Source organism: Hyaloscypha bicolor (assembly GCF_002865645.1).
Source record: "Hyaloscypha bicolor E unplaced genomic scaffold K444scaffold_165, whole genome shotgun sequence".
Lineage (NCBI taxonomy): Eukaryota > Fungi > Ascomycota > Leotiomycetes > Helotiales > Hyaloscyphaceae > Hyaloscypha > Hyaloscypha bicolor.
Genome location: NW_020194667.1, coordinates 357,193 through 377,200, shown reverse-complemented (window position 1 = coordinate 377,200; position 20,008 = coordinate 357,193). Strand labels below are relative to the sequence as shown.

The following is a 20,008-nucleotide window of genomic DNA, read 5'->3' as shown; positions in this document are numbered from 1 at the left end:
AGATGCGCTGCTTATACCTCCTCAATATCCTCAAAGCTTATTTCCTTTGCCTGCCCTAGTATAAGTGACTTGGTTAATCGGCGAACCTTAGCTTTATTATTCATTCTAGTCAATATCTGTTTATTATTATAAAGGAGGACAGATTTGGTAATAGATATATAAATAGGAGGGTAAAGGAGAAAGTAAAGTAAATAGGGAGGGTTGAAGTAAATGATCCACTTGATCCAGAGGCTATTGAGATATAAAGGCTTGATTTAGAAGACGACTTTATAATACTTCGAACGATACTTCCAGAGGACTTTAAAATGGACGAGTTTATATTAATTGAACTAATTAGTAAGCGGAGGCGGGTGACATAATTAAGGCTATTCTAGAGGTTTAGGGCACAATTCAGGGTACACTTTAGGGCTTATAGGAGTTTCAGGGGGGGTACTGATTTTCAGGCGTTTGGAGATAACTATTAAGACTACGTATCCTGAATTATACTCTATTTATACCTACTTTACGCGAGCTTCAGTACGACTACTTTCCGTAAAGTATGTAAAGTGTAAAGTTTACCATCCCTACGCCTGTGCTAACGAGCCTACCGACTAAAGTCCGTGTTTTTAGCGAACACCACCCACGCTTCACTATCGCAAAGTATATAATCAGCATTTAATTAGGAGTTGACCACCCGTGACGCTGCATAAGTACATGGACCCAATGCTCCTGCTTTAAAACTAGCTCATTTATCCAATCTTGTGGTATGCGGTCCCACTCCTCTAAGACCATCGCTTCCATCTCAGCCTCCGTAGTGGGTTGGTGGCGCCGTCTGTGCAATGCCTGCTTGATCCTCCTCCAACACTTCTCAATTGGGTTCATATCAGGGCTTGTAGAGGGATGGGGCATTAATATAATACCATGCTCCGTACGCCAGCGAGCACAGCAATTGCGAACAGACTCGTGGCCATGAGCAGAGTTACCATCTTCCATAAATAAAGGCTCGGCGGAGGGGCGAAGTAGGTGAGTAATGGCCGCAAAGGCTTCCACAATACCCTCGATATGCGGCGCCAGTACTTGTGCCAGGTAATCCTTCTGGCAAAAGGCTCCCTTCTTGCCAGATCCGTGAACAAAGAGTAAAGGACTCTTATAGCCATATCCAATTGCACCCCACGCATTGACTGGTGTCGTGTGCCCGCGATGAAACTGGTGCTGGATACACGTCGGGTGCGTACGTTCGTCCTTGTTTCTTGTCACTCTTTCCTTGACCGTCCTGCCCCCGACTAAGAAGGTAACCTCATCAGACCAGAGGACCTTTAGCCATTCCGTCGTCCAGAATATATGTGTGATTGCCCAGAGGAATCGTGCGAGAACCTGAGCTGCTGTGAGGTAGGGTTTCTGGCAGGCCACACACCTAAAATACCCTCGTTGTTTGAGCCGGCGCTCAAGGGTCTTCACAGTGCATTCAAGGTGTAATTCGTCACGAAGGAGGCCGAAGTTAAGGATTCGATGCTCCCACGATTCGGACAAGTATTCGATTATCTCATCGGTTTGTATATCGGTAAGAAGAGAGGGTCTCCCGGTACGAGTAATGCGCGAGCGCTCGGGAACGTCGTATCGCAATATCTTCTCAACTGTTGACCGCACGAGCCCGTATCGTGTCATAAGCTGCTCAACTGGTATCTTAGCAAAGCCGTATAGCTGGCGTATCGCCTCCTTATGTTTAGTAGGGATTTCATCGCCTGGTTGGTGGGTAAAGTCAAGGGGGGGCGTGGCGGGAGGCATTGATAGTGAAGGTTGGTGGGGAAAACACTCGCTAAAAACACGGACTTTAGTCGGTAGGCTCGTAAGGTGCTGTCAAGTCTTGGTGGTGAAGCTGCTGCGCCCCACTTAGCGGCTCCTCCATGTGCCTCGACCCATTTCCTCACAAACAATCCCTTCACAACTCTCCTCCTACAAATCCCGCACTCTTCCTCATGATTTCCATAATCTCCCGACTTTGTCAATATTCAAATCCAAGATCTCGCACGGTCGACAGCAAGTGGCGTCCAGTAAATTGGTTCTCAAATGCAACAACGAGTCAGCTCGACACCACTTCCGCACGCCAATTCCCTTTTCTAGAACAAGCCGAGTGTGCTTACTACTGTACGTACAGGGTGCTTTGAAGATTAACGAGCATTGACCAGTATTTAACGAAGTACATACAGCGAGAAAATTTGGAATCTGAACAGGTGATTGGTCAGGCCATCCTGTAAATTCCAGCTGGTTCGCCGATAAAATCCCTGTAGTGGGCTGACAATTACAGTAAGCTTTAAAAGGGCAACCCGAGACATTACAAGGGCTCTTTTACAAGGGCTCTTTTACAAGGGGTCTGCTTACAAGGATTCCAGCCAATCGGACCGTGGGAATCTTCTAGAATTACACTCCAGTGATTTATACTGCCAGCAGAATTGTCCACTACGCAATTGAAGCTATTCAGACCTTTAGTATAATGGACATATATCGACTCCTTAATACTCCTCCGCGAAGACGCTTACTGTCTGAGATCCTTGAGACTCCACCACTACCATTACCAATTCCGCTTTCACAACTCTCTATACAGCCCTGGGACTCCCAAAATGGGCCTCATCCGCTCTCATAGCTCTCTATGCAATCCTGGGACTCTTATAAGTATAACGCTGTAATCTTGAATAATTATCAAATCCTTTCTTAATGCGAATACCAATAAACCCTTTATTTGAATGCAAGATAATGCCTCTTGCTATTACTTAAAAGAGATATAAGACAACTTACAAATACAGTATATTCTATATATTAAATGGCCGCGGTACTCTCTTGATCTCAATTTTATTGAGTATATGTGGGATTGGATAAAGAATTGGATCCAAAAGCACTATTACGCAGCTTATTACAATGCCTCCAAGATCCTGCTATTACAATTGAGAAGGATAATTTGGGAGGCTTGGGAAGCTGTCCCAACCGACTTTATTATAAGCTTATATACCTCTTGGTGGAGGAGGTGCCAGGCTGTGCCTATAATTGATGTAAGGGGAGGACCAACCAAGTACTAATTAGGAAAGCGGTGAAGTGTGCGGGGGGGGGCGAGTAGGTCACCCGTCACCCCTTCCATTGGTCCTTTTCTCGAAACAAGAAGGTGCCCCGAAACTTATCTTGGCCCCAAGTGCGTGGCGCATATTCTACGGGTTTTTCCCGCATACCATATTGTCAAGGCGGCCTTATTCGTTTCTTGGAATTTACGCCTCTTTTCTTGTTTGTTGCTTGATCCCCGACACTTCTCACGTCTTAACATATCAGCTTTATCGCCCAGCAGTGGCGGTCCTGAATCATTGCATTTCCAAGGAATGCAAGTCAGCGTCCACACTTGGAAAGGGAACTGATCGAGGGGTCTCCGAGTGTAGCGCCGGTAAATCCTCGTGATAAGGGAGTGAGGCACAGTTGACCGTGCCAGTATCGTGGAGGAGCATGAATGCCCCGCGCCTTGGCTGTGGAGTTTCCCTCACGGCACGCCGTGATATTCTCTAGTCTTGACGCAAGGAGCTGGAGATCAGGAGTGTATTCCACTCAGGGTAACGTCGTCAGCACCCTGGAGGCTAGGGGTGGTGCGAAGCTATGCCACGATTGCTTGGAGCATACCCTGTAACTGTCAAGAGAAGTCTTGGAAGTCTTTGATTGCTAGTTTTTTGCGGGGAGGATGCATGGCGTTTTTCCTTCTTCAACATCCTTCGTTGCGTGCTATATAACTCAAGTGCCTTCCCCAGAACTTCCCCGTATCAAAACCAGCGATCGCACCCCGACGATCTCTCTAGTCTCTTCTTACTTTTTCCCCAAATCACTTTGGTCCAAGACTATCTTCAACATGGAGAAAAAGACTGACCTCGAGCCCGTTGCTCTGCATGCGGAGCAAACGCGTGAAAGCACCGTTATAGAGTCCGAAAAGGCAGGAATTGTCCGTGACTACTCTGGTGCCATTGTTGTTCTCAATCCCATTGAGCAAGCTCTTGTGCGAAAGCTAGATTATCGTATTATGGTCTGTCTTCTCTTACCTTGACCTTCTGCATTAGGCATGTCTGACTGAAGCAGCCAACATTATGGCTGATGTATTGGCTCAACTATTTGGATCGCAATGCCATTGCTCTTGCTCGATTGAGCAGTCTTGAAGCAGATCTCAATCTCTCAGAAACTCGTAAGTGCTGCTCAATTCCGCGCAGAAAACGGATACTGATAGTGACGCTGCAGAATACTCTACCTGCGTTTCCATCTTGTTCGTTGGATATATCTTGGGAGGTATCCCGTCGAACATGTTGATCACCAGAGTCAGACCGTCTTGGTACATGGGGTAAGTCACCTATTTCCAAAAATGACAGATACATTCTTACGTTTTCAGTGGTTGCATGACACTCTGGGCCATTGTATCAACCCTCACCGGCGTTTCACAAAACTTCATCGGTCTCCTCCTCACGCGTTTCTTCCTCGGTATCACAGAAGCCCCATACTACCCGTAAGTTTCCACTCGCACCCCCAAGCTCCCAAATCTAACACCTCATCACAGAGGCGCACTCTATCTCCTCTCCATCTTCTATACACGTCGCGAAGTAGCAACCCGCATCGCAATTCTCTACACCGGCAACATCCTCGCGACCGCCTTTGCCGGCCTCATCGCAATCGGTATCTTCAAAATGGACGGTGTAGCAGGCCTCGCCGGCTGGCGCTGGCTGTTCATCCTGCAAGGCATCGCCACCTTCATCGTCGCGGTCTGCGGCACGCATTTCCTGCCCGACGACCCATCCGTCACGAGATGGCTCATACCAGACGAGCGTGTGCTTGCAAGTGAGAGAATTAGAGCCGATACGGTCGATGAGAAGGGCAAGGTTTCGACGTGGAAGGGACTTAGGGAGGCGATGAGTGACTACAGAGTGTGGATTTTTGTGTTCATGCAGCATATGCATTTGGCTGCTAATGGATTTAAGAATTTCGTAGGTTTTTTCCTTGCTTTTCCATGAAAAAAAGGACTCTTGCTGACGATGAATAGTTCCCCAGTGTGGTTAAGAGTTTGGGATTCAGTACTGAGATTACGCTCGCGTTGACTTGCCCTCCGGTATGTTTTCTCTCCCAGCCTTTACAATAACTTTGCTAACGGGAAATCAGTATCTGATTGCAGGCATCGTCTCCATCTACTGGTCCTGGCAATCCGGAAAGTACAACGAGCGAACATGGCACATCACATCCGCCAAAACCGTCGCAATCATCGGTTTCGTCATCGGCTGCGTCTCCATGAACACTGTTTCTCGCTACATCTCCATGATCGTCTTCTCTATCGGCACTTATGCTGTAAACAGTATCATCCTGGGATGGGTTGGTGCTACTTGTGGTCAAACGAAAGAGAAGAGGGCTGTGGCTATGTCAATTATTGTTTCTACTTCCAATGCTTCGTTCATTTGGACTCCGGTACGTTCTCCACTCCTCTCAGTCTGCTCCCTCGCTCTTGCCCAAAACCAACCAAAAGCAAAACAAAAGAAAACCACAGAATGGAATGCTAATTAGTTGGGAAATAGTATCTCTGGGTAGACTTCACAGGCGACAAATCCTACGTTGTAGCACTTGCCGCGAGCGCAGGCTTCAGCTTCCTTACTGCGGCCGCAGCGTGGGTGATGCGGTTTGTTTTGGTGAGGACGAACAAGAAGATTCGACAAGAGGAGAATGAAGAGGTGTTGTTTTATGCTTACTGAAGTGCAAATAAAATAAATGAATATATGGGATTGGCGGGACGACGTGGGTGGGAATGGGGGACACCGGTAATCACTGAAATTGAGCAGGGGAAGGAATAGATGTTATGAATAGAAGATTCTGACGAGGAGGTAAAGGAGGCCTTACAGGAGGAATGGAGCAAGATAGCAATGGAGGAGGCGCGAAAGCGTATTTCAGATATGCCTGGAAGATGCCTACGCCTTACTAAAAACGGTGGAAAGCCCATCAAGACTGCATTGTGGTAATAAAGCTGTAAAATAGTCCCATTAATTGGTTTCTGAGCCCCTCAGATTTTGGTGTCTTTGGCCCGTGGGTAGCGAATTCGGACACTTTCTGGTGACCCCCTGTACGAGTATGAACGTCATCCTTGCGCAGCAATATTCGAAATACCGCAGCCGTCAGAGCCAAGCTTTCACGTCAAAATACCCCTTCAATGTAGGCAAATGCTCTTGAGACGCGTCAGCTCATCCGACATTCCCGAGGCAGATATTGTGATAACTTACAGACGAGCTTTGAGCCCACATCTATTTTAAGCTTTTTCTTCTCCACGAATTCCGCATCTCGCACCGTCGTCCTTATTCGCCCCGGTCCGTTTAGCAGGGGATATGATGTGCTGCAGCCAGGAATTGAACACTACCAGACAGGGGAACTCCAGGTTTGTTGATACGCTCGGCGACCATGACCTCCTCTGCAATCCTGGACGTCGTCCTTGGATCCCAGGGACCCTCTTTTCCTTTGACTGTGCGAAGAAGAGCGATGGCTTGTTGACGAAGATATGGGCTGGCACTCATGGATGTGAAATATAGCGGTGCAATAACGCCCATTTCGGAAGCGTATGATGGCTTCGGCGAAACCCCAGATTGAATTAAGGACCGAGACAGGTTGATGATTCTCATGAATTTGACATCGGTCTCTTGCTCGTGGAGAACAACATTGACCCTGACTTCAAGCATCAGGATTGCCGTCTGAAAGTGTAGCCCAAGCATCACACTCAGCCGCAGATCCTTCGTATCCATTCTTTGACTCTCCCGCTCTGAGAAGGCGTCGAAAGCTTTCTTCCAAGAATGAAATCGTGGTGCAAGCCCTTGAAGCAGGAGTATTCTTGTGGTAGAATCTTTCTCCGGCGATTTCAGAGTAAGCACATAAACCAAGCGGATCCCGATCCTATCCAGCTCCTCCTGAGCTTCCTGAAGACTGGAAAAAGATACTGGCGTAGGACCATCTTTCTCTGAGAGGTGAGCGCCGAAAGTAGTTGCATTGATCAGAGGTTGTCGAGAATCCATGAAAGTTGTGGCTTGAATATCAAGTCTACGGAAGACTTGAGTGAGATTCTCCCGCACCTTAATCTCAGATGCTGATTCCAAATCTTCCATTCGCCAGTTTTCCAGAATACTTAAACCACTCTGCAAATGAACGAGAGCCTTGTCGTAGTTTCCAGAAAAGTTTTCGAGGCATATGAAAAGAACACAGCAGATCAGGGTACTGGAGACAGCCCGGTCCTCTTGACTTGATTGCAAGAGTTTGATTGATTTGTTGTATTGCTTGAGAAAAATCAAGTCACCACTTAGTGTTGCGTCGGCTCTCGTATCATTGAGCAGATTCTCATGCAATGCACTGAGACCAAGGACAGCATGAAGAACAGCGGGTGAAGCTTCGCAGAATTGAAGGACGGTCTGATTCCAGAATTCGGAGTTGTGTCTGAATCCCATGAGTCCTGAGAGTGTGTTGTGCCGGAAGTAGTCAAATCCTCGGCTGTCCCTTCCACTTGGTGCTGTACACAAAATCATCCTCATTGACACAGATGATGTTGCATCAGGAGTCGCGAATTTGGGGAAATATTCGCACCGTGTCCCGGATCGCGTGCATCGAAGACATGAAGGCTTCTCCTCTCCACACTTTACATGGCGAATTCTATCACAATGTGTCAGGATTTTGCCTCTTGCAGGAAAGAGGTAGCCACGAACTTGCAACATTTGCATCCTCCTCGTGACTTCGGGCCTCTTGCTCTTGCCTTTTTCGCCAGAGCGTTCTCCATATCGTGAACTCTCAGCCCAAGAAGAGCACTCTCATCCCGAGGATCCGTTTTTGAGTTCGAGTGAGGTCGGAGACGTCTCCGTCAAAGACCATGAGAATTGTGATATCAGAGTGAAGACAGAATGAAGAGGTTGCCATGGAGGCATGTTTCAGATACGCAAATCTTCAGTGGCGCAGTTCGAAGGGTTTTGGAAGCCGCAGATCCCTGCAGTATCTCCACCCTTTGGACCAGCCCTCTCGGCTATCCGAATTCGATCGTATCGGGCATCCAATTTGTGGTGAGGTCTCCGTGTTCGAGAGCATGGCATTTCATGAGAGTGAGGAGTTCTGATTGGTAGAATTTATACTTCACTCTTTCGCCCCCCCCCCCCCCCCAAAGTCGTGCGACTCGAGGCTCCTCTGCACTTAGATCATTTGATATGCGAGCCACTCTCGCCTTGCCAGTGATTGTGGCCGAAGAAGGAACAGAAAGGATCGTCGGCACGACAATTGGCTCTCAGAACCGAGTTGTTACTATATCTGGCGTTCGGGGAGCTGACATTGCTTGGGGACCTTACGTGGCATTATGCTCAATGGCCCGATCTTTCAATGGGTTGAGATATGTCCCGGCCCAACCGCGAATCAGTCTGTTCGCCGAATAGACTACGTCCAGTCGTGAATTCCCTATACAAATTTTTGGCTTCACGACCAGACCGGTCTATTCGTTAACACAATCACCTCCTCTTACTTCTTTACTTGTATAAGAAGAAATAAAATAATCTAAAAATAATCTACTTTATTTTTGGGACTCGTCGGCTATTTTTACCTTATATAAGCTGTGGTAATCTTACAACTTTAGAAAGCTTTATTTATTATTAGATCTTTGAATATAAAAATAATTTCAAATTTTGTATTCTTTAAATATAAGACATAATTATTTAAATTTAAAAAGAAAAATTTTGTATCTAAAGAGCTTGGGTCTATTGTTACTTGTATATGAAATTTACCTAATATTTAATTATGGTGTTGAGAGAGATATAACATTCGCGTGTAGACCGGTTCGCGGTTGGTTCGGGACACGTGTGGGGTCAGCCCCTGCAGACCCTTGCTCCTTGCACAAGAAGATCCGGCAAGAGCCAAGACGCTTTATCTCGACGTCCCACCCTCCAGACACCATTCTACTTGTATCTCTGGCCCAAGATCAACCCCTTGGAGTATATCTCACCATGGCTAGCACTCAGCAGCGTTGATTACAAAGCTCGTGAGGAGATCTTCCTCCCAATGGAAGGGTTAGTGGCCGGGAATGTCATGCAGCTGCATGGACCGTAATCGCTGACCCCGTTTAGGAAAGCCGTAACGCCCGAGGACGTACAGGAGAATGACGAAACTCCTGCTCAGGAGACTTCCGGGTTTCAATTCATAAACCAGACTGGGAGCAAAATCAAGGATCCCAAGATCAAGAAGTTGGTCCGACAGAATGCCATAAACCGTAAGGATGACTGGCCCATTGACTTCTTTCTCCTTCTTCAGCGCATCTCAAAAGAAGTTCAAATCCTCAAAATGACCTGAGCGATTCCGAAAAGCGGGAAATGCTGACTTATGATCTCCTAGATGTGTCGAAAGCCAGGGAGAAAGAAAGAGTGCGGCCGACACACGTTCGGCCCCTCGTGCAAGGTTACGTCGGAGAAGCCTCAGGATCGGACGCGGGGTCGGACTTAATTGAGGATACTCATCCACTTAAGGCCAGCGTCACCCAGCTCAACGACTATTGGTCTTCGGAGAGAGACCCAGGTTTCACTGGGTCCTCGCAGCCGCCAACTACAGCTTTCACCCCAACTCAACTGCTCGCACTTGCCGAATCCACAGCGGGGTTTGGCGAGCTCAATCTGGGTCAACAAAGCTCTGCCGCATCCCCAGAGTCCTCAACTTCGCTTGCGGAACACAAAAGGTTCTCGAGTGGAGCAACACAGACCCGGCCACGGAGAGCAAGATTTCAACGCGGATGCCGCACTTGCAGGTCAGTCAGCAGCTCATCCAACCTTCCCATACTTAGTTTCACGGTCATGTGCTGAATAAATCCCTTGAATAGGAAGCGTCATGTGAAATGCGATGAAGGAAGACCAGCATGCCTGCGCTGCTTGCGATCATATGGTTCCTGTGAGGGTTATCCGACCGATGGAACAGGAATACACACCTTTGACTCCAACATCCCAACTACTTCGAGAAATCAGCTAGCAGGTCAACGTCCTGCAGCTGGCCCAGTCTTTTCGAGTGAAACAGAAGCACTATATTTCAGGCTCTTCCTAGAAGAGACTTCTCTCGAACTGATTGGGGTCTTCGACACAAGTTTCTGGGGTAAAATCCTCCTGCAAGAAAGCCACCAGCAAGACTTTGTCCGGCACGCGATTGTGGGAATCGCAGCTCTCAGCAAGTCGATCAAAACGAAAGCTCTGACCGTTGCGTATCCTGGCACGTTTGGGGCGATATGGAAGGAAGAAGCAACCAAGCAACGGGAGTACGCTCTGACGCACTTTGGGAAATCGTTGACGGGTATGAAAGCTGTTCCTTGGGCTGGAGAAGACTACTTGAGGAAGATCTCAATTGCTATCCTCTTGGTCATAGTCTTCGAAACAATGTACGGCCAGCCAGATTTGGCTTTCTCTCATGCGATTATTGGAGATCGCCTCATCCGGAGGCGAATTGACATTCGTGACCGCGCCAGAATTCGTTTGAGCAACGGCCAACGGTCCCCAGCACCACGTGTCCTGGATGGAGACATCTTTTCGGCTTTCGTGCGGTTCGGCCTTCAGATGATGACCTTCGTAGACACCAGACCGTATTTAACCCACGAGGTAGGAAGAGTAAATGCTTCAGACACGATGGCGAAAATGCCATCCGAGTTCTTCAGTTTGGTTGAAGCAACTTACTTTTGGGAATACGTGGTCAGGCGAGCCTGCCACTATGTCATGTACGCGGCAGTTCGAAGCCAATCAAACAATATCATGCGAGAGTTCTCGAAGCCGTTCTCTGGTAGAGTCTTAGACATGACTCCAGAGACCGGCATTTATGGCTCGCCATATATCGTACCGCCAGGGCTCCATGCCGACAAACAATACCACACAGACGAACTCGCTCGCTGGTGGACGGCATTTTTACCACTTTTAAGTCAGATCCAATCCTCATCAACAGACCTCCGAGCGAGAACAGGAGCTTTGATCATGCAGCTGTACGCACTCACTATCAAAATCGTCGTCGAAGGAACACTCTTTACGACCGAATGCTCATACGACATCTTCTTACCCGAGTTCAGAGAGATGGTTTCTCTATGCCGCCAAATCGACGACAATTTCCGCGAGATGTCCGAGCATCAACCCTCCTTCCACGTCCATCTCAGCATTGTCCCGTGTCTCTTTACCACTCTGCTTCGGTGCCGAGATCGAAGTCTACGCCGGGAATGCATTGATATTCTACGTACCTCGCAACACGACGGGCCATGGGATCGCTTTATAATCGCTGCTCTCGGCACCTGGATTATGGAGCTAGAAGAGGCTGGCTCTGATACGGAATATATCCCAGAACATGCGAGAGTGCAGTTCTCGCGTGGTGTGAGGAGTATGGAGACGCGGTTGGTCATGGTTCAATGTGTGAGGCGTGACCGCTCTCCGGGGTGGGAGACACGAGAACCGAGTTTGAGATGGGAAGAGATGGCCATGAATGCCGAAGCCCATCTTGAATGGATAGTAAGCAATGACCCGCTCGCTGGCCTCGCTTGAAGTATATGCCTCAAGCTTGGATGGAGTATGAAGGGAAGTGAAATAACGCAACAGCTTGACAGTTGCCCCAAGGAATAAGGCAACAAAGAATAAGAAAAAGGACACTGTGTAAAACCTATACAAAGCTTTGAGAAGAGTTGATTGAACTCAACGCCATCATGTCCTCTGCAACACTTCTGTCTGTCTAGTAAACTGCTCCAGACCCTCCCCCTATTTTGCGTTCAGGCTTTTCATCTGCACCACTGGGTGAATATCGAAGCTTGTCGAAGCCCCATGGCCACCTCGGTCACGGATTCAAATGCTATGTTCATTGTTGGTAAACCATTCCCCGTGGCGTAATATTAAAGCGAGAGGCAATTGATGCCCTGCGCTATAAAGCACCGCGCCTATTTACAGACCTCATCGCATAGACTCCTTCGCCCACTCCATCACTCTATGAGAACCCCATCTCAACCCGAGTGACCCATGCAAATGAGACCTCTGAACGCCGACGCTAGCGAACCACTTCCCCTAGAATATCGAAGGGGGATCTTCACAGTATATGTGGTGTGCATCTAATTGCAAAATCAAAATATAATAAGAACGCCGGTGCTATGCTAGAACGCAGCCAAATCAACGAGCAATGCAAACTTGATAACTGTAACCGCCGCATTGCTGGCAGGAGAAGTTATCCCCAACCAGAAGTCGATGGCCCTTCAACCAATCCAAATCCAATACTACTCGTTGAACCTGGTGTGAATTGCTCTTCTATGCCCAGTTTGATGATATCTCCCGATGATTGCCTGATCAGCGGCGTCTCGTAGAGTAGGATTGGGTCGACGAATCTCCTGCCAATTATCTGACTCTCCAGTTCCCGGACTCTTGCGTTTCGTACCTCGATACTCGCTGGAAGGAGAGGCTCTCCCTATATCTTCGCGCCTTGAAGCGGGTGACGAGGGTGCAGATCTCCGACCTTTACGATACGTCTTGGAAGGCGTAACAGATCTAGAAGGCACAGGTGAGGACGAGAAGAGTGCCGGGTCGGCATCTTCAGCTGCATCATCTTCAGCCTCCTCTTCTCGTGAGCTGCCAGACCGCAAAAGCATTTCGTCATCGTTCGCCGAAGTTTCCGGCGTTGCCTCGGACACACCATTGGCCCTCGAATCCGTCTTCACTAGGTCAATAGGATCGTCCTCCTGATCCTGGCCGTCAGAATCGCGATCCTCGCCCCCAAAGTCTCCAAGTTCAACATCGACCACTTGCCTGGAGGTTCCTACTCCATTTGCTGGATGTCGAGATGGTCGGCGGTCGGACACCGGCGGGCTTGGAGTCTCCCTAACCTCAGGGCTCGGTGCCTTGACCGCTCGCTCGCGATGCTCTGAGACTCCTCGATTTGCTTTCTCGACAACAGCAGATCTCCGCTGTTGAGCTTTTGTAGAGCTATTGCGTACAGAATCCACTACCTCGGGAGTTGGAGTTCTCAGGTCGTGAACCTCGTTTCTAGCTGGAATACGATGCGCAGGCTCCATTGCATCAGGGGTAGGAGAAGCGAGATCACGGTCATTACGTCTTGGTGGACTATGCGGGGAGGTTTGATTCTCTCGCTCGTGTCTCGTTCCTGTTTGTCGTTCCTTGTCGGCACGCTCAGTACTGGAACGCCCAGTTTGCAAGACGCCGAGACTATCTTTGACTGAGGTTCTTGAAAAGTCTTCCATTCCGGAATTCCTGGACCTCGGTAGATTGTTTCCATAATCTACCTTCTGAGGGGACTCATCAATCTCGATAACATCAGTCTTTGATGATTTAGGGTCTGATGCATTCATCGTTGCGGACTTGTCACGGCCGAGAAACCCATTCAAGATCTTGGTTGCTCCCGAGAGAAGTTCATTCAGTCTGGAACCGGAAGCTTTTGCAGAGTCGTTGGTGGCAGCATCCAGATCGTGGTTCTCTCTCAGTTTGGGCTCGTTAGGCTTGAGAATTTCAACCTGCACTTGCGATGCTGGCCAGCTAGGGCTACCCGACTTTCCAGGCGCAAAGCTTATGGGAGGCTCTATTGACGCAGATGTCTGGGATTTGGGATTGTTCTCCTTTCTCGAAGGCTCTGGTTTGTGTTGAATGGCCTTCTCTTGCGCGTCTCTAGATTCGTCCAAGGTTCGCCCGTCAGGAGATACTCGAACACTCTTCGATGCTTCCCGGGATGGCGATTTGGAAGTCAAGGCTAAACCACATCTATCTTCGGTTTTGCTCGATTTCTTCCCCTTGCCTTTCAGTTTCGCAAGTCGCTCCGCTTCCGCAAACTGTTCTTTTTGAAGGCGGAACAAGAGATCACGAATATGTGTACGCATTTCCAGGGCCTTCGGCATTTGATACTCCTTAGAGTCGTTTTGGAGGATACCACTAACAAACTCGTCCGGACTCTTTAGAAACATCTCAACATAGCTGAGCAGGAATAACCCGCAATCGTAGTAATTGTTCTGGGTCGGGATGCCCTTCGCAGTGGTGCCAATGGAACCAGGTCTTTCAATATCGATATTCTTCTTGTCCTTGATTTCCAGCACCAGATAATCCTTCAGATTTGAGCAAGTAGTCGTATGACTTGAACCGAGAGAATCAAGAGTGATGATTCGAAATTCCTTGGGGTTATACTTCCGCTGTGGGGGCATGGATTTTCGTTTCGTCTTTTTGGTTTGAGTCTCCTTCGCGGTCTCCAGCTCGAGGAGATCAGAGGTCACATTTGCTGGTGGAGGATCCTCGCTCTCGATAGCCTCTTGTCCTTCAAGGATACCATTCGAGACTGGATAGAGCGCTTCGGAGACTTCTGGCTTCTTGTCTTCCAATGACACGTCTTTCATCAGAAGGTCAACATCTCCGCCATTTGCACTTTCTGGAAATTGCTTTAATGGAACCAGGGGCGCCGCTTTGGGCGCGTCCTCGGTATTCGTGTGCTCATCTCCAGGAGGTCCAGCGGTATCTTGTGATTGAGAATGTTCCGTTGTTACTGCGTCCGGTAGAAGCTTTGGTGCATTGCAAATTATAGCCACATACCAGTGGGAATGCTCGTTGATGGGTATGATAATGTAATCCTTACTCAGAAGATCAACCTTGGAGGTCCATTTCTTGATAGCCTCATAGTTTATTCCTTTGATCCCCTTTTCGGGTTTGGAAAGCTTTTGATAGAAAAAGGTATTCTGGAAGTAAATGCGCTTGGCCAATTCCGGATGTTGCCGCTCAAGCTGATCTTGCAACCATCGGAGATAGAAGGCGATCAGGTTGTCATTCAGAAACTCGCCATCGTCGAGTTTCTCAATGTCTCCCATATCTACCCGTGCCCTGTCTTTTCCAATGGCAGGGTAGATGATCGAGTTGTGCCATTCTTTGGTCCAGTTCGGGTTCTTTCTCGTCCACAGAGTCAACGGAGGCGGGCTGGGTTCTCGTGGACGTAGCTGCCGCGGTGCTCGATCTCTGTCTTGCACTCTTGTTGAAGACCGAGTCTCGTGCGACAAGCCTAGGTTTGCGCGTCTAGAAGTTGAATTACCATAGAACTCAGCCGAGGACACTTCTTCCGGGACCTGAAAAGGCTGCTGCAGACTTTCGTCTTCCAAGTAACCAGAACTCGAGCGAGTGCGCATGGACCTAGCGAGACTTCTTGATCTGGGCAGTTCGGTCCTCTCATCCTCTGTGCCTTTGCCTTCAATTCGTGCTGCCGACGTTGCCGTTTCTTTAAGAGAAGGCCACTTCGACTCCAATCTCCTCTCCGCGTTGGCTTTGGCAAGTTTGATGTCGTCTGGCTCCTCCTCAAGGCGGCGTATTTTCTTTTGGGTCTCTCGATAGTCGAGAACTTTGGTACGATTGTTGCCGACAACAGTTTCAAGATAAGGCCTAAACAAGAACATTAGCGATTGCAAGGTGATAGTTGATAGATATGCTTACTGGGGTTTGTTTATAGATTGTATTGTTGGTTGGGTAGTTTTAAGACTCTCTCTTAGGTCATTACTCTGATCGGCATCACGGAGCTGAAGGTAGATATGAGTTCCTCTACCAGTTGTGTCATCTCTGGCTTTGTGAATAACGAGAATTTGGCTTTTGGAGTTGTATTCAACCTTCTCCACTTTGCTCGTAGGAAGAACCCACATGGTACTACGGCCTTGATCAAATAATTCCAAGGTTTTGGAAATGGAGTTATGAACCAGTGACCAAGAATCGAGCCTTGGGTCAGCTAGCCATGCATCTCTCTCGGAAAACACGAGTATAGCATCGTATTTTTCATCCTCAGAGGCTGTCTCGCCTCTCGTGTCTCTTCTAGAGGAAAATTGGGTGGGTTGTATGTTGGCTTTATCATTCGCGAGATCATCATCACTTGAGACATCAAGAGGGATGGATAGACTCCGGGAGACAGTTCCTTTTGGCTTGCTCGATGCCTCGCCACCAGATTTCTGTCTTGCCACAAGGGCCATTGCTGTTTGCTGATGAAGATCGTCACTGTTGAGTTCATCCACGCTCTCGTCTGGACCAGGCCGAGGGCCTAAATGTCGAGACGAAGCATTCTTCATACTCGAATTTCCGTTCTGTAGGCCCGACGATCTCATAGAAGTTCTGCTTGGGACTGTGCCATCTGCTGAATGAGGGCCACTTGGGGTTTGTCCCTGCTGGCGGGTCTGTGCGGGTGGTGGGAAGTGAGGTGAGATCTCTTGAGTACGCGCATTTGCAGTGGATTGATTCCTGCTTTTGTCTCCATTCAAGTTCTGTCTTGGCGGGCGGCGGAACGATGATCCTTGGTATCTTCCGGCTTGAAGAGTTGACGGAATCTGAACTTCTACAGTCGGCGTACCTGTAGACTGAGAGGCTCCTTTAAGAATGCTGCGAGACCCAGTTACAGCAACGTCATCTTCGGAGATAGGATCAGTTTCATCGTCCAACTTTCCCACCCACCTCTCATTCTTTCGCTCGGGTTGAAACCGCCTACTTCTATTGCCATACGATGCTTGGCCGTCCGAGGAAGAACTCTGCCGCTTTTGCGGCTTTTGATAACCAGGCTTCATCAAATTCTCAAGGAACCCATACTCTTCAACTTCATATTCGGAGCCCTTTCGGACCTGACTGTGAATAGATCCTGTCGTCTGTGTGCCCGTGGCTTTCCCATTTTTTGTTGGGCTAGCTTCAAGATCGATGGGTGACCCCAAGGAGCCATTGCGCGATGTGGTCGTATCCTCAATCCTCTGTCTCTTGCTCGGGGGCTGCTCGGCTCGCCGGCTATGGTCTTTGTGCAGGTCAAACTTTGGAACTTGCGGCTTGAAAGGTGCATTCGGTTTCGAGGCATTGTTGCCGAATTTGTGCAGCTGTTGATGCGGGGTGTTGGGACAGAGTCGATTAACTGGTTTTGGGCCGCTTGGGACAGGAGCCTTTGAAGAAGTCAGTGCCAAGGTCCCCAGTGGATCAAAAGATATACCATTGACTCTTGCCCCCGAGAGGCTGACGGGGTCGATGCAGGAGCAACAGGTCTGGGGTTACTAGAATTATAAAGTCAGCCAAGTGATTCTTTGCCACTTTGTGGGGGCAGTAGGCATACCCAAAATCTCGAATATTGCTTGGCTTCCGGGTCTTATAGGTGTCAAAATAACTCCTTCGAAAAAGGTATTAGCAAGCAGATCAGCGACATAGAACATTTCCCCAGCATACCACGGTCGTTTGGGGCCGACCTTGCTTTCGCTGGATTCCTTCTGGTCGCGTTCATTGCCCTCGACAGACGCGTTCTCTTTTTTGCCTTCGTGAATCTGCCGACTCGATCTCAAGCTGCCAGCATTTCCCGTTGATACCGTCTTTGTAGGACTTTCGGGTTCTGGCGTGCCACTTTGTTCCTGCAACTTTTCACCCGAGTTCGGTTTGATCCTCTTCGCAGAAATGATGACCGGTATCTCAGTTTCCTGAGGTGAAGCATTAGCGATATCGAATTTCGGTGCGGGACTAGCCGAGGGCCTCGACAACAGCCTTGCGCAATACTGGGCTAATGGACTTACAGGATAGCTCGCAGATGCTTCACCCTCTTCCTCCTTTGGCAGGGGCAGCTCAGTGTCGTTTGAGAGGTCTACGACGTCGTCTTGGCTGGAGCTGTGTGCGCGTTTCTTGCTGCGAGGGCTCGTTCTCGGCATCTCAGAGTCGTCATGCTCCACAGGAAGATGCGCTGCTTCGTCCAGATATTGACGTCTTGCTTGTCGTACGCATGCTTCGATGGTAGGCTCAGCGCTCTTTGATCTTTGTCCCTGGTGAATCGGGAATGCGACGCTGCTTCCGGTGGTAGTGAATTGTTGATGTTGGGGGAGGCTGATCAAGAGGTCGTCGGTCGCACTGCCTGGCTTCTGATTGGTTGATTTGTTCGTCGGTTGCAGCCTCTCCAGAAGCGCCTCGTCCCAGCTTTCATGAAGAGTGTTGTCGTGTGGAATGACAGGAACATCTGTAAACTTCATTTTCTTTGGGGTCGGTACTTCCTCGTCAAAAATTTCTTGCAATCTCTTTCTCTTAATGGGCCCCAAATTGTTCTCGAATCGCAGCATCCCTATTCTGTAATGAACCATGCGGTTGATGCCACTCCAATCTGGTCCTGATGGTCTGTCCATCTTAACTGCCGAAATGGGAAGTCACGGATAAGTTTGCAGATACTGTACTGGATTTTCTGTTGTGTTTCGAGTCGAGCCGGAACCGTCTTTTTGGAAACTTTCACAGATCGTTCATGCTTCCAGGTCTTTCTTGCCAAATACAGAACTGGCAAGGTTATCGGACAGGTGTCAGATGTGAATGAGCTCTGTTTGTCGACTAATGCGGAAAGAACTACTGGAGAGACTAGTTCTTTCAGATGCTGCTGGGAAAGCTGCAGAGGAAGGAGTACCCAGCCGCGGTGTGGGTGCAGATATCCTCTGTATCGGATGCTCACTCTGCGTTTGAAGTTGAACTGTTCGTTGAAAGACAAGCTGACAAGAAAACGGAATCAGTGCTGTGATATCTTGGAGTCAAGCCGACGCTGATGTGATTTTGCTCTCACGATGTTGCTGGATGCTTGATCTTGAGTTAAGTTGTGTGTCAAGGGTAGGATCGATCTCCTGGGAAGAATGTATAATTGAAGATGGAAGGGTTAATTTGATGGGTATTGGAGAGTCGTTTTCCATTGTGCATAGGACAAAGGAAAGTTGACAATATCTGGACTAAGTAACAATACTACACCTGACAATACTAGCTGCAGCATTCACTCAAATCGAGTGCCAAAGTCCAATAGACATGAGCATCTGTCAATTTGCCTTTCTATTCTGCCTGCCCTCAGCTGTTGACAATGGGAACAAATTTTCTGTTCTGGATTGTCTTTGAAGGCAGCGAACTTCATACGATTGCCACACTGCTCTTTAGCTGCCACTTTTACTGCCCCCTCGTTTTGAAATCCAACCATATGCTTTAGAAGTCTGCTGGCAAACTGGCATTCTCTTGAAACAACCTCCAAATTACAAGTCACAGTAAAGATCAAAAGAACATTTTTCCCAAGGCAGTGCATTGCTTCTTGATACAGCTGTACAAATAAAAAGGGTCCGCAACACAGAGCCCACCAAGAGCTTTCATACCGCTCCTCTTCTATCTCCCCATCACTTGATATCCATCTACACATCTGCCCTCCACAATCCAACACACCGTCTATTTAGATTCCTCAGGGTACAGATCCTCCTTTAGGCTGACACCCAATTCTTCTCGGAGCGGCTTAAGCTCTTCCAGGTATTGATCGTACTGGCCCTTATTCTCAACTTTTGCCTTGATTCCTGTAATAACTCCAGGTCAGCCCTCAGTCTCATGCACACACATCCTTCTCCCTATCAATCCGTGCGTGCTTCCGAGACGTCGACGTGGAGGCACATACCCTCAAAGATTCGCACAGCTGTAGGAAAGTCGTTGACTCTTCGTGCAGCCTTCAACGCAGCAGTGAGGACGGAAGGTGAAGGGACGAGATCGTATGCGAACGCATTGTTGAGGTTTCGCTGTAGCCGATCGTATGATAATTAGCAATCTGGAGGTACGCGATGCCAGTTGTGGGTAAAGGGAAGCAATATGTATCATACCTGAAGTTCGAAGACATCTTGGACCTGGTCGAATTCCTTCTCATATCTATACGTTGACACCAGAAGGTTAGCAATTGACGATCAATGCTGGCGTGCATCATTGCTTCGTTTCGGCTGTGCTGAAGGTGCTCAAATGTTCTCGACGCCAATTGAGGATCCACGTACCTGGCAGTGAACTCCTCGAAACTCTCCTCGTGGTGAGAAGCTTCCTGGCCATCTTTATCGGACAAGCGGACGCTGCTGGTGCTGAAGCTGCTGACGGAGCCGGAGGTCGCGATCAGTGCTGGCGCAGCGTAGAGGGCGTTTGAGCTGCGGGGAGTCAGGCTGCGGAGGCCATTGGCACGGAAGAAGGTGGACGGCTGCGCGCGAGCTGCGATGCGCAGCAATGAGGACGACGACATTAGGAAA

At 48.7% G+C, this 20,008-nt stretch overlaps 8 protein-coding genes across 8 annotated transcripts; 2 read left to right on the top strand and 6 right to left on the bottom strand.

Annotated features, from left to right (window-relative positions):
- Positions 1-442: 442 nt before the first annotated feature.
- On the bottom strand, positions 443-2,116 carry K444DRAFT_619445 (uncharacterized protein). The gene has a single exon (XM_024881516.1). It carries the CDS (start codon positions 1,762-1,764, stop codon positions 655-657), a length of 1,110 nt encoding a protein of 369 aa, XP_024729638.1. The 5' UTR covers positions 1,765-2,116; the 3' UTR covers positions 443-654.
- A 1,740-nt stretch (positions 2,117-3,856) lies between these two features.
- Positions 3,857-5,726, top strand: K444DRAFT_542900 (MFS general substrate transporter; the record flags this gene model as incomplete). The annotated part of the gene is made up of 8 exons (XM_024875917.1): positions 3,857-4,027; positions 4,081-4,183; positions 4,237-4,336; positions 4,385-4,498; positions 4,550-4,973; positions 5,030-5,095; positions 5,146-5,445; positions 5,553-5,726. 8 exons carry the CDS (start codon positions 3,857-3,859, stop codon positions 5,724-5,726), a joined length of 1,452 nt encoding a protein of 483 aa, XP_024729637.1.
- K444DRAFT_190297 (uncharacterized protein) lies at positions 5,631-6,243 on the bottom strand. Its single transcript, XM_024870915.1, has one exon. The coding sequence runs from the start codon at positions 5,969-5,971 to the stop codon at positions 5,720-5,722; it is 252 nt and encodes an 83-aa protein (XP_024729636.1). The 5' UTR covers positions 5,972-6,243; the 3' UTR covers positions 5,631-5,719.
- Positions 6,244-6,338: 95 nt separating this feature from the next.
- On the bottom strand, positions 6,339-7,780 carry K444DRAFT_635687 (uncharacterized protein; the record flags this gene model as incomplete). The annotated part of the gene is made up of 2 exons (XM_024883900.1): positions 6,339-7,656; positions 7,710-7,780. 2 exons carry the CDS (start codon positions 7,778-7,780, stop codon positions 6,339-6,341), a joined length of 1,389 nt encoding a protein of 462 aa, XP_024729635.1.
- Positions 7,781-8,922: 1,142 nt separating this feature from the next.
- Positions 8,923-11,775, top strand: K444DRAFT_572170 (uncharacterized protein). Its single transcript, XM_024877348.1, has 4 exons — positions 8,923-9,047; positions 9,105-9,247; positions 9,370-9,775; positions 9,848-11,775. The coding sequence occupies exons 1-4, from the start codon at positions 9,040-9,042 to the stop codon at positions 11,529-11,531; spliced, it is 2,241 nt and encodes a 746-aa protein (XP_024729634.1). The 5' UTR covers positions 8,923-9,039; the 3' UTR covers positions 11,532-11,775.
- A 2,122-nt stretch (positions 11,776-13,897) lies between these two features.
- K444DRAFT_494875 (cysteine proteinase) lies at positions 13,898-14,869 on the bottom strand (the record flags this gene model as incomplete). The annotated part of the gene is made up of 2 exons (XM_024873266.1): positions 13,898-14,215; positions 14,510-14,869. Coding segments are annotated over 2 exons (678 nt in total), but the record flags the coding sequence as incomplete, so codon positions are not given.
- A 1,865-nt stretch (positions 14,870-16,734) lies between these two features.
- K444DRAFT_190228 (uncharacterized protein) lies at positions 16,735-18,316 on the bottom strand. Its single transcript, XM_024870914.1, has 3 exons — positions 17,187-18,316; positions 17,077-17,130; positions 16,735-17,017 (listed from the first exon to the last, which is right to left on the bottom strand). Exons 1-3 carry the CDS (start codon positions 18,119-18,121, stop codon positions 16,921-16,923), a joined length of 1,086 nt encoding a protein of 361 aa, XP_024729632.1. The 5' UTR covers positions 18,122-18,316; the 3' UTR covers positions 16,735-16,920.
- Positions 18,317-18,780: 464 nt separating this feature from the next.
- Positions 18,781-20,001, bottom strand: K444DRAFT_668405 (cytochrome c oxidase-like protein subunit 5A; the record flags this gene model as incomplete). The annotated part of the gene is made up of 4 exons (XM_024887404.1): positions 18,781-19,303; positions 19,402-19,519; positions 19,601-19,646; positions 19,766-20,001. 4 exons carry the CDS (start codon positions 19,999-20,001, stop codon positions 19,182-19,184), a joined length of 522 nt encoding a protein of 173 aa, XP_024729631.1. The 3' UTR covers positions 18,781-19,181.
- Between the last annotated feature and the right edge of the window lie 7 nt (positions 20,002-20,008).